General features: G+C 39.7%; 1 protein-coding gene across 2 annotated transcripts in view; it reads right to left on the bottom strand.

Moving 5' to 3' along the window:
- The window catches only part of CDH7 (cadherin 7), a 127,221-nt gene that overhangs the window by 36,750 nt on the left and 72,664 nt on the right, over window positions 1-17,807 (bottom strand). For both annotated transcript variants that reach the window (XM_053571914.1, XM_053571915.1), the window contains exons 5-6: window positions 16,950-17,117; window positions 13,482-13,669 (exon numbers count right to left, since the gene is read on the bottom strand). In XM_053571914.1, the coding sequence (XP_053427889.1) occupies window positions 13,482-13,669; window positions 16,950-17,117 (356 nt within the window). The remainder of the gene's footprint in view (window positions 1-13,481; window positions 13,670-16,949; window positions 17,118-17,807) is intronic.

The raw sequence follows: 17,807 nt of genomic DNA, 5'->3' as shown, positions 1-17,807 counted from the left end.
TTTCTCATTATTGATTTCTATGAAAGTCATATGTTACATAAGTATTAAATTTAATTTTTAGAGCTATACTTAAAAAATGTAAAAGAACAATTGAAGGAAGAGGAGAAGGAAAACCAAAAAAAAAAAAGAAAGTATTTTCTAAAGAGATTCCTTTAAATGTTTGAAACTACATATACATGGAAACGACAAATAACTAGAAATTTAGACAAAACGCCATTCACACCATCGCGAGGTTAATTGTGGGGAATGAATGTGTTTTATTCACAAGTAACCTCATGATGGTGTGAATGGAATAGTCAACTCAATGAAGTATGAGTTGTACCGACCCAAACGCGTGAAGGAATAGTCTTTCTGGAAACTTTTGTGAAATGCTTTTTCTCAGAGACATGGAAAGAGAGGAGTAACCTGTTTGGTCTGTTACTTCCCATATTATTGAATGTGTTCTCCAAATATATTGTCATTAAGGATGCTACAATTTAGGAGAAGAGAAAAATTATATCTCTAACGTGAGGGTCCGCACACTTTTTCTGTGATGCAGAAGATAGTAAATATTAGACTGTTCAAGACATACATTTTCTGTCACCTGTAAGTAATGGTTGTTTGCAAGTAATAATTTGTTGATAGGCACTGAAATTTAGACTCTATATAAATTTTATGGATCATAACACATTCTTCTTTTTATTTTTTTCCAATCATTAAAAAAATCCTTAGCTCGTGGCTGGACTTCTTTATATTGACAGCTAACTACAAACAAGGACACTGTTTATATTATATTGTGTATATTTATACAATATTTAACATTTATTTTTATAAGTATAAGATTAGTATTTATTTTGGACCAAATATTTGTGTCCTTGCCAAAGTTTTTAAGTTGAAATCCTAACTCCCTAGGGATATCACTCAAAGTTCGAACCCAGCCCCAGCCAGCTAAACAACTGCAACAACAAAAAAAAAGCCGGGCGTCCTGGCAGGTGCCTGTAGTCCCAGCTACTTGGGAGGCTGAGGCAAGAGAATCACTTAAGCCCAAGAGTTTGAGGTTGCTGTGAGCTGTGATGTGACAGCACTCTACCCAGGGCGACATCAGACTCTGTCTCAAAAAAAGAAAAAGAAAAGCTGTATGACTGTTTACCATCTTTAAAAGCATTTTTTCCTCTGGAGATTCTGGCTGCTTTTAGATCAAAGCACATTCTGCAGCTTTCAATATCTTGCCTATTTCTTGATCAAATAAATATAAATCTTACTCTTTTCCAAAGTAAATGAGTTCAAAAGAGACCATACCTGTGGAGTAATAACCCTCAATTATAACTTTCGCCTTATTATAATTTTACTCTCATCTACACCCAGAACCTTAAGAGTAACCTACAATCTTGGATAAGATATCAAAGCAAGAATAACTCTATACATTTAAATATAAGGATACGAATTTTAAAACTCCCCCCAAGTATTTTCCAAAAGCCAAACACATCCTCTTTATTATTCACAACTGCATAAACCCCTTAACTGCTCATTTCCCTGGCTCCTGACCAAGAAGGCCTTCACGTTTCCCCAGCTTGAGTATATTCAGGCGGTTTCTTCCTGACTGGAGGCCCCTGAACTCTCTCTTTTCTTGGAGCATTTGCTTTAGAGAATTTGAAAGTATAAATCCTTTCTCTGCCCCTTTGAGATGTAAATCTTCTTAAAAGCCTTTTGGCATCTTTAGAACTCGGGAATATTTTCCTCAAGGGCTCAGGAGCCCTCCCTTTGAATTGTAAACATCAGGGACAACAGAGCCTCCAGCTCCCACTGTCTGTGGGAGAACAGGAGCCGAACTTCAGCTGCAGCCTTGACTCAAGTTGTAAAACTATCTCTATCACGAAACACAAGAAAACTTAGTTTCTACTGATTAAAACAAATTATCAAACAGGTGGTCCACCATGTGGTCCACCGTGCCCCGCCCTGATGCCAGCTCGGAAAATCTCTCCAGCTCTTTCCTTTAGCTGAGTTGTTTTCTCTCCCGTGGTACAATAATACATTGGTTTTGAATAAATCCTTCCTTACCTGTTTAGCTTTCTCTGTTGTGCTTTTGACGGCTGCAAGTGACTTCAGTAGCTATATTTGTATGTTTATATTTAATAGTCTTTATTTGTCTTGAAATATTTTGCGAATCATAAAATCTATATCCAGTTTGGGGTAAGAAATTATTTTTAATAGAGAAGAACGTAAGGGAAAAATAATATGAAAAGTAAGTTCTCTATTCCATCTCCATGGACCGCTCATTCACAGACATCTATGGGTGGAGGGGGAGAAAAGCTCTGGAGGTCTTCCCGGCTCTGTGACCTCTCCAGGGAGACTGGCTCTTTTCCAGTGGTCTAACTGCACCAGACTTTGAGATTCTTATAAGACCACATTTATTAAACTTACATATCTACAGTAGGTAACAACTGTTTTGAATAGAATAGAGATTCATTGATTTATAGATAAAGAAAGAATAAAGGAATCATCTGAAAAAAAAAAAAACTAGCAATGTAAATTTAAGCAAATTTAGAATCAGCAGAAAAGATTCACAGGGGGCTTCCACGTTCATGTGGGAGTTCTAGAACAGCCATGACTTCAATTTTTCAAAATTGTACTTTAACACTGCTATCAGGACAGTACCTAAGGAAGCATTCATGTTTTGTGAAAAAACTATTAGCAGTAAAACAAGTACCAAGTGTACTGCAGGGAAATTGAAACAAAGATACTAAGAATAATTGTAGGAATGGTTTGTGTCTAAAACATGAAATTATGCCAAGATGTTAGGAATAAAATAGGATATAAATATTAGGAGGTCTTATTTACACCACCTAGCTATATGTTTCCTCAAATTTATTTATTTATTTATTTAATTGATTTATTTTTTTTTTTTTGCAGTTTTTGTCTGGGGCCAGGTTTGAACCCACCACCTCTGGTATATAGGGCCAGCGCCCTACTCCTTTGAGCCACAGGTGCTACCCAAATTTTTAACCCAGATATAATGCACCGAGCCCTGCATATTCAAACAATTTAAATGTATATCCTGACATACTATCTCTATTTTGCAACAATGTTTTCTGTATCTATGATCACCAACTAAGTCTATAGCTCGGTTCAGAATCTCAGTAGGAGCTATCTACAAAGAGGTAGTATGAGCAGATCAATATATTTCTCATTATAATACATATTTTATTGTCCTTGCCATATGCAATTATTATTCCAGAAGCTTTACAATATTCACTTACTTATTTCTCCTAACTCATTAATTTTCACAATTGTCCCAAAGGTCACCCATAAAGTCACCCTACGTAAAGAAAATCAGAAATTCTAGCTAAATGTGCTTTTATTTCTAAAATATTTGCAGAATATCCTCTACATGCTGTCCACTTCTTTGTAAAATTTTGTATTGACTATTTTGAAGATAAAGGTACATTTAGCCATAATTTCCCATTTTCCCCATGTCTGGCGGCTTTATGGGTGATTTTTAGGATACCTGATATAGTATAGGTTTTGACAGATCTGGTACCACAGTCAAGGAGAGTTTGGGGTTTCTTGCTTAGAATCACACATGTTGTAACACTGGTATTGTGACTGTTACATCTGAGCTCCCACAAAAAAATTTACAAAATAGGAATAAATCCAATCATCTGAAACAAAAAAAGTAGAAGGGAATGGCAGGATGATGAAAAAAGAAGAAATTGGGATAATCCCTGTACGTTTGATGCAGAGACAAACAGTCAATATTAGAGTGATGAGTTCAAGAGAGAGACCAGTTGAGGGCTGCTCTCATCAAAATGCTCACTGACCTCAGGTATTTCTTCAAATGGAGTACAGAATGTCTGTCTCAGCCAATCCAGATCCCTATCAATGCCTCCTTATTGACTGCCTTTCTCTCTATTGTTTTGTTGGCTACATCAGCGTTTGGCCCTATACATTTTACTTTGACATTTTGACTTCCTACTGCTCGGGTAACAAATTTCCACTAATCTCTTAGCTTAAAAACAAAACAAAACAAAACAAAACAAAACAAAACATGAATTTATTCTTTTATAGTTTTGGATTTCCGAAGTCTAACGTCAAGCTGTTGACAGGTCTGCATTCTTTCTGGAGGCTTTGTGGGAGACTCCTCATCTCTTCCTGGCCCTCAGCCCTTGCTCCACCTTCCAAGTGCATATTCATGATTCCAGCCTCTGGTTTTGCTGCACTGCAGCTCAGCTTTCTAACTGACTCATCTGCACCCTCATGTGATTATACTGAGACCCACCAGATACGTCTGCAAAATTCCTTTTATAGATAGTAAAATATTTACAGATTCTATGGATACTTTTGTGGGAAAAATATACTATTATGTGTATTATAATACCCTAATGCAAATTTAAGTAGTCTGTTTTGATTTTAAAAGCAAGATGTTGAAAACAAACCTTGCAAATGATGTTTCTGCCCAACCCCTAAAACCTGGCTACACTGTGGCTGAGGCCACGTCCCTTACTATGTGAAGGTCTGTATTTTTCCAGCGCTTACTACTGACTGCACCCAGTGAATCCTCCAGAGGGTCTCTGGGAAGCAGAATCTATATTATAACCAAAAGACAACTTAGCATATGTTTTCCTGGGAACCTTCACAAACAGTAGCCAATATTGACCAATTTTAATCAATACCATTACTTTGTGAGTTAGGCTAATAGAAGAGAGACGGTAATAGCAGAAGTTAGCAGATCTGCCTTTGCTATTTCATACAGATGTAACCTAAAGGTTCCTCAGTCTATCTGGAGCAGACCTAGGACCCCCAAGTATTTTTTTCTGCTTTGTCCACAATACAATTATTGTTACTTTGTTCTCATGGATATTTCTCCTTGTTCCTTGAACCTGGTCTGTCCTGTCTCTTGCTTTGATTGATATAATCTGGCGAAAATAACCCTGTGACATTTCTGTATCAGCTTCAAGAGACCAGACAGCTTCTGTTCTTGCCATTCTTGGAACAGGCCCAGGGTAGCTACTAGGTGATGAGGGACACATGTCAGGGCCCTCTTGTCCCAGCAGATGGAGAGCATCTCTGTGGAGTCCGAGACACCAGGCTGAACAGAACCTGACACTGATGCCGTGTGAGCCCAGGGAAGACCAGCAGAAAAATCACGCTGCTGAGCTCAAGCCACATGGCTGAGCTACAAAATCATGAGGTACAGAAATGGGTTGTTGGAAGGAACTAGGCTTTGGGGTGATTTATTGAGCAGGAGCAGACAGCTGATACAACCAAGTAGAGGAAGAAAAGGAGAGTTGGGGACCAGTTTTTGACAGGTGATGGCAGGATACCGAGGGAACATGACCTTAAATGACCAAATGACAAAAATGACTTAAAATGACAAAATTAAATGGGGGCATAGATACCCTGTTTCCCCGAAAATAAGACATCCTCCGAAAATAAGACCTAATTACAGGAAAGATAAGATGTCCCCTGAAAATAAGACCTAGCACATCTTTGGGAGCACACCTTAAAATAAGACAGTGTCTTATTTTACACCCGAAAATGGGAAAACCCGACAGTGGGAAAACAGGGTATCAGGTCTAGACATGGGACTTTTCCTTGAACTCAGCAAGCAGTCCAGTTCCGTGAGTATTGTAATCTTTTTCTTAGCTGTTGTGTCTCATCTTTGTTATCTAACATCAGTGTGGGGATCCATCAAACTTTGTTTCTATTGACAATAGAGTAATTCCTTTTATTTAAATCTAAATATGAATTTCTTCTTTTTAGCTTTGTTGATGAATTATTTTTATTTTTTAATTTAAAATTAATATGAAGGTGCAAATTTTTAGGTTGTTTTTTAATCCTCTTAAAAAATCTTAATATCTTAATCTTTAATATCTTAATTCTGGAAGAATAAAACAATTTGCCTTTTCTGAGTCATTCTCTGCCAAACTGGCTTAGCTTTTTCAGTTTCACCAAGAGGTGCCCAAGCCTTCTTTCTGTCAGGTTATACATCTATCACTGCATGCACATTCTCAATGGTTCCTTTAATTATTTTTTTGTATTTTTTTTATTAAGTTATATATACATAGATCATGAATACATTTATGCCTTGGTGGAATTCAGTGTGTTGATTATTTGTACAAATCGGAATGCTTGCATCCTACTAATTAACATAGCTTTCGCCTCATTTACTTAATCACAGTGTTAAGACATTTGTGTTCAATACTTGATAGATTTGACTTGTACCCTTGCAATATGCTCCATAGGTGTGGTCCCACCATTAACCCTCCCTCTATCTAACCACCCCCTTCCCTTCCCTTCCCCTCCCCCTCTCCTTCCCTCCTTCATCCTGGGTATAGTTGTGATTCATCTCTCATATGCAAGTGTGAGTGATTATAAGTTGGTTTTATAGTAGTACTGAGTACATTGGATATTTTTTTCCATTCCTGAGATACTTTGCTAAGAAGAATATTTTCCAGCTCCTTCCATGTAAACATAAAAGAGGTAAAGTCTCCATCTTTCTTTAATGCTGCATAGTATTCCATGGTATACATATACCATAATTTATTAATTCATTCATGGGTCAATGGGCACTTGGGCTTCTTCCAAGACTTGGCAATTATGAATTGAGCTGCAATGAACAATCTGGTGCAAATATCTTTGTTGCCAAGTGAGTTTTGGTCTTTTGGATATATACCTAGAAGAGGAATCAAACGGCAGGTCTACATTCAGATCCCCGAGTGTTCCCCAAACTTCTTTCCAAAAGGAACGTACTAGCTTTTATTCCTACCAGCAGTGCAGAAGTGTTCCCTTTTCTCCACATCCACACCAACATCTTTGATTGCCATGCATATGCTCCAGACTCCTAGACCTAAGTCTGTACTCAAGACATTTCTTTGGAACTAATCGCCTTTATTCATGACCTCCTAGACATACTTACCTGGACTTAGAGCTGCTCCAAAGACCAGGTTTCAAGTTGCACTAATCATCTTCACACCCCTGTTCTCCAAGGAATAACATAATTACCTACATACTCAAACTAGAAACACTATTTTTTTCTTTAAATTCTTCCCCTGACCTTTTTTATACACTCACTAAATTCTCTCACATCTATTTCTTAAATTTCTCTTGTTTTGAATGCCAGTCACTGACCCAGATCTAGGACTCAAAATACTTCGGAAAAACTATGACTTGTGCTCAGCAAAATAAATTTCATGATGAACTTGCCAGAGAATGTCTTTGATATGGACATAGCTGAGAACATTTCTGTGACAAGTAACAAAATCAATGGAAGCTGAAATACTCCTACGTGAACAGAGTCTTACTCTCTCTTGAGCAGGTCCAACATGGGTTGGTATTAACTTTCTTCAAAGAAGGTTGGCTTCTTATTTTCTTTATAAAATCTTAAATTCATCTATAACCTTGACTGCTCAGGGCATGTGTTTAATAAGCAGATAATAAGTCTTTAATGTGAGAATGTGCTCACACAAACACACTAACAGTGGCTTGAATAAGGCGAAAATATACTCTGAAATCCAGACGTTCACCGCACGAGAGTGAGTGTATTACTCTTATTGTATCTCAGCCTTTAAAACCAAAATAATTCAAAACTTATGTCTTTTTACAGTCAAATGAGAGCAATAACTTTGCTCCATTTTGAGAAATACACATTATTAAGAGCAGAATGAATCGAATAAAGTTTTTGAAAAACATCGATGAAAGTAAAATAAATTAGAAGTGTTGTTTGTTTGATTTTCTTCCACTGAACATTTGTGAAATTATGAAATAACACACTTGATCATGGGAATTAGCCCCTCATTCTTGCAAGGAGCAGGCAGAGGACACATTTCAGTACAAGACAGCAACGTCCCAATATTATGAAGCTGAGGCGATGGTGGAAAGGTCATTGTCCTTTCTTACTGTTTCTCAGTTTCTGTGAAAGGAGGCAGGTGGCATTATCAACACTGCCACATAAGGCTCTAGTATTTTGACTTCATTCAGCCTTTTTTAGGGTAGACGTACTGTGATGATGTGAGAGCCATAAACGAAGCCTTCCACATCCCGAGCCTGGGTGTAGAGTCATAATCCAAAGGGAATGTATTTGAAAATGCTCATTTTTTTCTGTTCAGTAACTCCACAGTGAGGCATGTTATAGAAAAAATTCCATATCCAATCATGAAGGCTACGTTGACAGTTTGATGAGAATATTTCAGATTGTATATGAAACCAGCACTTTGTACCCCTTGATTAAACTAATGTACACAGCTATGATTTAACAATAAAAATAAATTTAAAAAAATTACATTATATTAGCGGGAATATTGCTATACCTCAGAGGAAAAATAGAAAACCCTCTAACGTTCTAAATTGTAAATTGTGATTTTTCTAAATTTTCAAAACATTTAAACTATATAATTATGCTTATTCTTAATGTATAGAAAGTGTGATTAAATCATAGAAAAATTTCTATGTCTATATTCATACAAATTTCTAGCCTTATAGACTCTGTATATTTGGTTAACTTAATAAACACTTCCTGTCTAAGCTATTGGGACAATAACGCATAATCAAAGGTAATCTTTCAAAATTCTCTACTTATTCTATTTCTAACATATCTTTTACAAAAAGATTAGTTTTGTTTTTCTATTCCTGTTCCTAAATTTACCCAAATACAGCACATGTAAATGTTCTAAATTATGATAATAATTGTCTCAAAACAAAATAAATCTCATTATACATATAATGGTATATCGTTATGAAAAGGATATAGACTAAAGTTTCATTGTGTTATAGAATAGAGAGAAAATAAGCTCAACTGATTATCACACATGGTGCAAAATACTCTCCTTCCAATAGGAATGAGTCCATTGACTCTACATGGACATTCAACTTTATTTCCCGAATGTGAAGTCATATTTAGATGTGGAAAACCAGCAGAGCAAATCAATGTTTGGCTTTCACAAAAGTCTTGTCAATATCCTGATAATGTCAGGCTGTCCATGTTTTCCTCTATCAGGGAGAGACTAGAGGACCCACCACAAACTGCTCATTTGGGTGTATTGCTGTAGAATTTTATTGTGCATCTCAGTGAAAAAGTTAAAACTGCTTTGGGAATAATGCAAGGAGGTCTTGTTTGTTTTCTTTCAAAATTTATGAGTCTTTTTTCTTAAGACTCAGATTCAAAAATCTATCTACAATTTCCCATGGGAGTTCGCTATTTTCTGGTACAGGAAGAAAACTGGAATTAGGGGACTCTTAGGTTAGTTTGCAGGCTCCACTCTCTCTGCCTGGCCCTGCCCCCTCTCTCTCTCTGCCTGGCCCTGCCTTCTCTCTCTCTGGCTGGCCCTGCCCCCTCTCTCTCTGCCTGGCCCTGCCCATTCTCTCTCTGCCTGGCCCGGCCCACTCTCTCTCTGCCTGGCCCTGCACTCTCTCTCTCTGCCTGGCCCTGCCCCCTCTCTCTCTGTCTGGCCCTGTCCACTCTCTCTCTGCCTGGCCCTGCCCATTCTCTCTCTGCCTGGCCCTGCCCTGTCTCTCTCTGCCTGGCCCTGCCCTGTCTCTCTCTGCCCGCCCTGCCCACTCTCTCTCTGCCTGGCCCTGCCCCCTCTCTCTGCCTGGCCCTGTCCCCACTCTCTCTCTCTGCATGGCCCTGCCCCCTCTCTCTCTGCCTGGCCCTGCCCATTCTCTCTCTGCCTGGCCCTGCCCCCTCTCTCTCTCTGCCTGGCCCTGCCCCCTCTCTCTCTCTGCCTGGCCCTGCCCACTCCCTCTCTTTGCCTGGCCCTGCCCCCTCTCTCTCTCTGCCTGGCCCTGCCCACTCTCTCTCTCTGCCTGGCCCTGTCCCCACTCTCTCTCTGCCTGGCCCTGTCCCCACTCTCTCTCTGCCTGGCCCTGTCCCCACTCTCTCTCTCTGCCTGGCCCTGCCCCCACTCTCTCTCTCTGCCTGGCCCTGCCCCCACTCTCTCTCTGCCTGGCCCTGTCCCCACTCTCTCTCTCTGCCTGGCCCTGCCCCCACTCTCTCTCTCTGCCTGGCCCTGCCCATTCTCTCTCTGCCTGGCCCTGCCCACTCTCTCTCTGCCTGGCCCTGCCCATTCTCTCTCTGCCTGGCCCTGTCCCCACTCTCTCTCTCTCTGCCTGGCCCTGTCCCCACTCTCTCTCTCTGCCTGGCCCTGCCCATTCTCTCTCTGCCTGGCCCTGCCCACTCTCTCTCTGCCTGGCCCTGCCCATTCTCTCTCTGCCTGGCCCTGTCCCCACTCTCTCTCTCTCTGCCTGGCCCTGTCCCCACTCTCTCTCTCTGCCTGGCCCTGCCCATTCTCTCTCTGCCTGGCCCTGCCCTCTCTCTCTCTCTGCCTGGCCCTGCCCACTCTCTCTCTCTGCCTGGCCCTGCCCTCTCTCTCTCTCTGCCTGGCCCTGCCCTCTCTCTCTCTCTGCCTGGCCCTGCCCACTCCCTCTCTCTGCCTGGCCCTGTCCCCACTCCCTCTCTCTGCCTGGCCCTGTCCCCACTCCCTCTCTCTGCCTGGCCCTGTCCCCACTCCCTCTCTCTGCCTGGCCCTGTCCCCACTCCCTCTCTCTGCCTGGCCCTGTCCCCACTCCCTCTCTCTGCCTGGCCCTGTCCCCACTCCCTCTCTCTGCCTGGCCCTGTCCCCACTCTCTCTCTCTGCCTGGCCCTGTCCCCACACTCTCTCTCTGCCTGGCCCTGTCCCCACACTCTCTCTCTGCCTGGCCCTGTCCCCACACTCTCTCTCTGCCTGGCCCTGTCCCCACACTCTCTCTCTGCCTGGCCCTGTCCCCACTCTCTCTCTCTGCCTGGCCCTGCCCACTCTCTCCACTCTCTCTCTCTGCCTGGCCCTGCCCACTCTCTCCACTCTCTCTCTCTGCCTGGCCCTGCCCACTCTCTCCACTCTCTCTCTCTGCCTGGCCCTGCCCACTCTCTCCACTCTCTCTCTCTGCCTGGCCCTGCCCACTCTCTCCACTCTCTCTCTCTGCCTGGCCCTGCCCACTCTCTCCACTCTCTCTCTCTGCCTGGCCCTGTCCACTCTCTCCACTCTTTCTCTCTGCCTGGCCCTGTCCCCACTCTCTCTCTCTGCCTGGCCCTGTCCCCACTCTCTCTCTCTGCCTGGCCCTGTCCCCACTCTCTCTCTCTGCCTGGCCCTGTCCCCACTCTCTCTCTCTGCCTGGCCCTGCCCACTCTCTCTCTCTGCCTGGCCCTGCCCACTCTCTCTCTGCCTGGCCCTGCCCACTCTCTCCACTCTCTCTCTCTGCCTGGCCCTGTCCCCACACTCTCTCTCTGCCTGGCCCTATCCCCACTCTCTCTCTGCTGGCCCTGCCCACTCTCTCTCTGCCTGGCCCTGCCCCCCTCTCTCTGCCTGGCCCTGTCCCTACTTTCTCTCTGCCTGGCCCTGCCCCCTCTCTCTCTGCCTGGCCCTGCCCCCTCTCTCTCTGCCTGGCCCTGCCGCCTCTCTCTCTGCCTGGCCCTGCCCATTCTCTCTCTGCCTGGCCCTGCCCACTCTCTCTCTGCCTGGCCCTGCACTCTCTCTCTCTGCCTGGCCCTGCCCCCTCTCTCTCTGCCTGGCCCTGTCCCTACTCTCTCTCTGCCTGGCCCTGTCCCCTCTCTCTCTGCCTGGCCCTGCCCACTCTCTCTCTGCCTGGCCCTGCCCACTCTCTCTCTGCCTGGCCCTGCCCTCTCTCTCTCTACCTGGCCCTGTCCCCTCTCTCTCTAGCTCCCTCCCTGCTCCCGCTTCTCCTTCCACCTTGAGTAGAAGCTCCCTGAGTCCTTCAACAAAAGCAGATGGCTGTGCCAAGCTTCTTACACAGCCTGCAGAACCATGAGCCTCATAAACCAATTTCCTTTAGAAATTACTCAGCACCTGGTATTTCCTTTTTAGAAACAAAAAACAGACTAAGATACCATATTTCTTACTACACTAAGATAACATCAATATTTTACTTCAGTTATGTACAAATATTTCTTAATATGATGGTATTATCTGTAGCAAATAACCATTTATTTCATGTAGGGGAATTTTTATAAACTTTCCACATTTTCACTGTAATAATAATGCCTTTATAAGATTGATGAGAAAAAGAAATAAAATAAAGTTTTTAAATTGCTCAAAAGAAAAACCTGGTAGGTACTAATCACTCCTTAAAAATATAATGACTTATCCTGTTTGCTGATATTATTATAAGTTGGAATTAAATTTCTGTGTGCAATTTTTTCCTGGACTTTATGCTTTTAAATTAAACAATTTTTAATCTACTTTCTTTTTAGGATTCCTTTTCTGGAAATAATATGAAATTAAGTGTAACATTTTTACTTTTCTATTACTGAACCAAATATCTCATCTAACATAATTTTTAATGCCATCTTAATTATGATACATAAAATATAAGTATTAAAAATTCCTGAATATAAACAGATTGATTTTAGACGAGTCTTTGAAATCTTTGAACAGTAGTGTATATTTTTGCATTCTTTTTATTTTAGACAACAAAACAAAACATTTTACCAACAGTTGGACTATCCTAGTTATTAAAACTTTTCTACACAAATTGTCACCAGCTAAGCTAAAATAGCAGCTGTCCACTGGAAATAATTGCATAAATGTTTGCTCATTGGCCTGAAATCAAACATATGTTTTCCTATTAAAATTAAAATGTAACTTCCTTTATTGATATGCGTTAATTATCGAAGGGTGTTAATTACAGAGTTATACACCTGGATTGTCAGACTAGCAAAAAATTTTGATATCTTGAAAGGCAGAGAGTTTAATATACTTTTAATGTTTTAAATATTTGATATAATACCATATCCTGGCATTATGCTTTTGACTTATTTATAATTTCAGATTTGTCGAAGGCCACCTGTGTACATTGGAAGAGTTCATTTTTCCCCATAACCATCAGTGAGGAGAACTAATTTATGTACACCATGGCATATAATATTTAGTTCAGATTGCACTGACTTTTTAATCTCCCTGTCACTTTTACTTATGGGATTTTGTTAGGCTGTACAGCTTTTCATGCTCTTTTTTGTCTGGAATCTTCAAGACCTTCAGTTGCCATAAATTTTAAAAGGAATTACTGGTAGTATAGCCAGGGTTGAATATTTGATTTTTATTTCCAATTTTATCTGTATTATTTTCATGTGTATAGAAAATAACAGCATCCATTTAGCTTGTCTACAAAGGTGTTGATTGATTTCAGAGTTTCATTAGTGTCATAGTCTAGAAAGAAACGTAGTCACCTCTCCAAAGAGGCCTTCAAAACAGCACATGTGCTCTATGGTTATAATGCTGTGGTTTTTTTAGAGAACGGAATTGAGGGGATGTTATTACAAATGTCATTCGAGGTTGCTAAAATTCTAACATCTAAAAATAAACGCGATGTTTATCTTATTAAAATTAAAACAGCAATGATCCCAGATGGCCATTCACTTTGTGTGGGGAATTCTCCCTTCAAGTAGACAAGACTGCTCAGTAGTTTGTGTCCAGCCCTCATAAAAAACAAAAATTAAACAAAGAAAACGTTACCTTCTGTATAGTAATGATTCCTTCCTGTGTATCTTTGTCAACAGAAATCTTGAAAATCCCTAGTCCATCACCGTCCACGATCTTGTACTCCATTTCAGCGTTAGCACCAATATCTGCATCAGCAGCCTTAATTCTCGCCACAACTGAGGCGACAGGCAGTGATTCCGGGACGTTATATTGGTAAGACCCTGAGAAATTCAAAACAGGAAATGAGCAAAACTATATACCAAGCTAGCCAATAAACATTAACCTTTGGTTATTTTGCATCATCTTCATTTCGTTTGTTTTTATTTTTAAAATAAAACAGATTCTAAGGCAATGTGAAATAAGAGGCCGTGTTCACATAACCTTAAGAATTTTGATGGGAATAATTAGATAATGATGACCATGTGATACCTGAAACAAATGGTCTGAGTAAGGGGAAGAGAAGAATCGTTCATTCTTCTATTTCTAGTAACAAGAAATATCCTACCTTTAATAATAAAAATAAATTTAAATAATTGTAAACACGATTAATACACAATTACTAAATGTAAAACATTAAATATTATAATCTAAATACTAAGAAAAAATAGAATAGATTTGGCTTCAAATAGGCAAATACAAAACCTAGATGGCTTTGATAACTTAATACTGAAAGTTACTTAGTATCTTTCAACAAGATAATTTTGGAAAAGTGAATAATAAAGTTTGTGAAAGACGGTATTAGTTTTCTTTTAGCTCCACAAATTTACTTTGTGGTTATATGTTGAACTGATGTGGGAGCGCAATGGTACAAAAGCATAGGTAACAATACTTGAACAGGAAGAAAGAGAAGTGTAAAAAAGGAGTTACTTTAAATCACTTCAGTTAATTATTATTATTTTTTGGTTCTCTAAGTGTTCTTCAAACATCTTTCCAAAAGGAACATATTAGTTTGCATTCCCACCAGCAGTGTAGAAGTGTTCCCTCAGACCTGCCATTCGATCCTACAATTCCTCTACTAGGTATATATCCAGAAGACCAAAAATCACACTTTAACAAAGGTATTTGTACCAGAATGTTTATTGCAGCCCAATTCATAATTACTAAGTCATGGAAGAAGCCCAAGTGCCCATCGACCCACGAATGGATCAATAAATTGTGGTATATGTACACCATGGAATATTATGCAGCCTTAAAGAAAGATGGAGACTTTACCTCTTTCATGTTTACATGGATGGAGCTGGAACATATTCTTCTTAGCAAAGTATCCCAGGAATGGAAGAAAAAGTATCCAATGTATTCAGCCTTACAATGAAATTAATTTAGAGCTTTCATGTGAAAGCTATAACCCAATTTTAGCCCAAGAATATGGGGAAATAGGAAAGGGAGGAGAGGGGAGGGGGAAGGATGAGTGAAGGGAGGGTGATTGGTGGGACCAGCCCTATGGTGCATCTTACAAGGGTACATGTGAAATATAGAATATAAATGTCTTAACACAATAACTAAGAAAATGCCATGAAGGCTATGTTAACCAGTGTGATGAAAATATTTCAGATTGCATATAAAACCAGCACATTGTACCCCACGGTTGCATTCATGTACACAGCTATGATTTAATAAAAATAAATAAATAAATAAATTTAACTATTAAAAAAAAAAAAAAGCACTCCTTTTTAACTTTGTAGTAACTTCCTTTTACCATCCCTTATCTAAAATCAATTTGGTGAAGAAGAAATTCATGAGTAACCACTCGGAAACTAGACAAGGTCTCAGCACACTCTGTTCTTTCATACTTTCTCTTTAATCATTCACTTTTCATGTCTCCTGCACCTTCTCTCATTTCCTTTGGATTGTTAAATTGTACCTGGCTTACAATATATGGTTATTACTTTTGAGCGACTCTTTTCAATGCTAAGGAGAGTCCTTAAAAAAATAGAAAAAAATGTTTAAATGGCTTTTTTCTCTTTAATATGTAGCACACTATTTAATATGCTAGACAGCCTGTGTTCTATCTTATCAAAACATGACAACCTAAAATGCTACAATTATATGTATCAATTCTTACCACTCCAGGATTGGAGAAAAAAGAAGCAATTAATTTCACTATGAGCCTAAGGTAATGACATTATTGCATTTTTTTTATTCTAAATCCTCTCCTTTTTGTCCATGACAAGCCATTGACATCACAATTAAAGATATGCTCATTGTTCAAAGTCTTGAACTCAGTGTCACTTTTTCATATTTCCAGGAGGTACTGAGATGTTCATTTCCTAATAACAGTAATAATAAAAATATGTAAAATGAAACTGAACATTCTAAGAAGAATTATTTGAAGGAAAAAATAATGTACTCAAATTTGCCCAGAAAACTTCCTTTATTGATACAATTCGCTTCTAAGTTTGGTTGGTAGGAAGCTTGTTCTACTGGACAAGCATTTTAGACACATCGTACAATGTTGTAGTCTGTATAATCTCTTTATTTTCTTGATCATTCGGAAGAAATACCACATGCACTTAAAAAATTAAGAGAAGAGGGTGGTGCCTGTGGCTCAGTTGGTAAGGCGCCGGCCCTATATACCGAGGGTGGCGGGTTCAAACCCGGCCCCAGCTGAACTGCAACCAAAAAATAGCTGGGCGTTGTGGTGGGCGCCTGTAGTCCCAGCTACTCAGGAGGCTGAGGCAAGAGAATCGCTTAAGCCCAGGAGTTGGAGGTTGCTGTGAGCTGTGTGATGCCATGCACTCTACCGAGGGCCATAAAGTGAGACTCTGTCTCTACAAAAAAAAAAAAAAAGCGAAGAACAGAAAAGAGAATGAGATGAAATCCATGAACTATAAACGGGACCCTGGTTTTTCCTTTTTCTTGATTAAGTCAAAGCCGCTTTGGTCAAAAAAGCCGAATTGAGGACAGGTGGCTTTCTGGTTCCTTAAATTGATTTCTTTTAAAATACTGAATGTTTGCACAAGAAAGATGTGGTAGAATTGCTAAAGGAATGTTCCGTGCTCATACACTGGTTTAAAAAAGTGTAGAATGAAAAACTGAACATGTTTTGTTCTATTTTTTTTTTAATCTCCCCCAATACAGAAATATTTGCACTGTATAGAACTGATAAATTGAATATTTAACGGGCTGGATGATTTAAGTTTTTGTCTACTACTAATTGGTCACAAACTTATAATTTACAGAGTATATAAAGAGAATGAGCCTTAAGAAAGAAAGCCTATGCAAACGTAATTAGTAATTGTCTAGTATTCAAAGTGCGAATAGTAGAAAAATCATCATATTTAAGGTACAGGTATATAAATACATGATGGCTTCTGTTTCTTTTCAATACTCTTGTAATCCATGTGATTAATTAAAATTATGCCTGTGATAAAATGCAAATTAAGGAAAATGCAGGAAGTATCTATTTGCATTAGAACTATGAAAATCCTTCCTTCTAAGGAGATGATTCCGGAACTGTCAGGGAAAGTTAGCGCACTTGTATCATTTACCAGAATCGCTTACTTCGGGGGAAGCGAGGGGGGTTGTCGTTGACATCCGTGAGGGTCACAGTGACTGACGTGGTTCCCGACAGTCCTCCATTTTGACCAACCATATCCTTTGCCTGAATAACAAGCAAATACTGGTCTTTAGCCTCTCTATCCATGTTTGGAAGGGCAGTCTTGATGACTCCTGTAAAATTTCAAATCCCAGTAAAACGCATCATGAATCACTGCATTTATACTAACAAAGAACATTGATATAACTGGCAAGTCGCTGTAGAATTGTTGCCTTTTGTTGTTTTCTTTGTCCACTTCAAATAATTTTAAAACATGTTAATGACCAAAGGTATATGATAATTTTATACACTATTACAAAACAGAAAACATGGGAATGTGGTCTTCTCAGTGTTGGATAAAGAGGACCATCTGTAGGTTTCATGGAAACGTGGCTAAGGAAAGAAGAATTTATCAATAAATAAAATGGCCCCTTATCCTGAACAGCAAGCAGGCAGTCACCTGAAAGTACATAAAAAATGAACATATCCTTTCAGCCATTCCAAAAACTTATACTTTATAACAATTGATAATCAGTTTTCAAGTTAAATAATATTCATGCTATTTTTAGCAACCTGATTTTTTGTTTAGGCCTGAGCACACTAGCTTTCAAACACAAACACACTTACACATCAATAACACATCGTATTTGAAACATTTGAATTACACTTATTAGAGTAGGTCAGGTTTTTTTCTTTCAATGTTACTAGTTTACTAAACCAACCACAGCTGCATCCTCTTTACAATGGAAGCAATCAAAGCTTTAATTAAAACCTTCATTGAATCCTTTTGGCTATCGACATACTTTAGAATTAATCTGTGAATT

Source organism: Nycticebus coucang, chromosome 19 (genome assembly GCF_027406575.1).
Source record: "Nycticebus coucang isolate mNycCou1 chromosome 19, mNycCou1.pri, whole genome shotgun sequence".
Lineage (NCBI taxonomy): Eukaryota > Metazoa > Chordata > Mammalia > Primates > Lorisidae > Nycticebus > Nycticebus coucang.
This window is presented reverse-complemented; position numbering and strand designations above follow the sequence as displayed.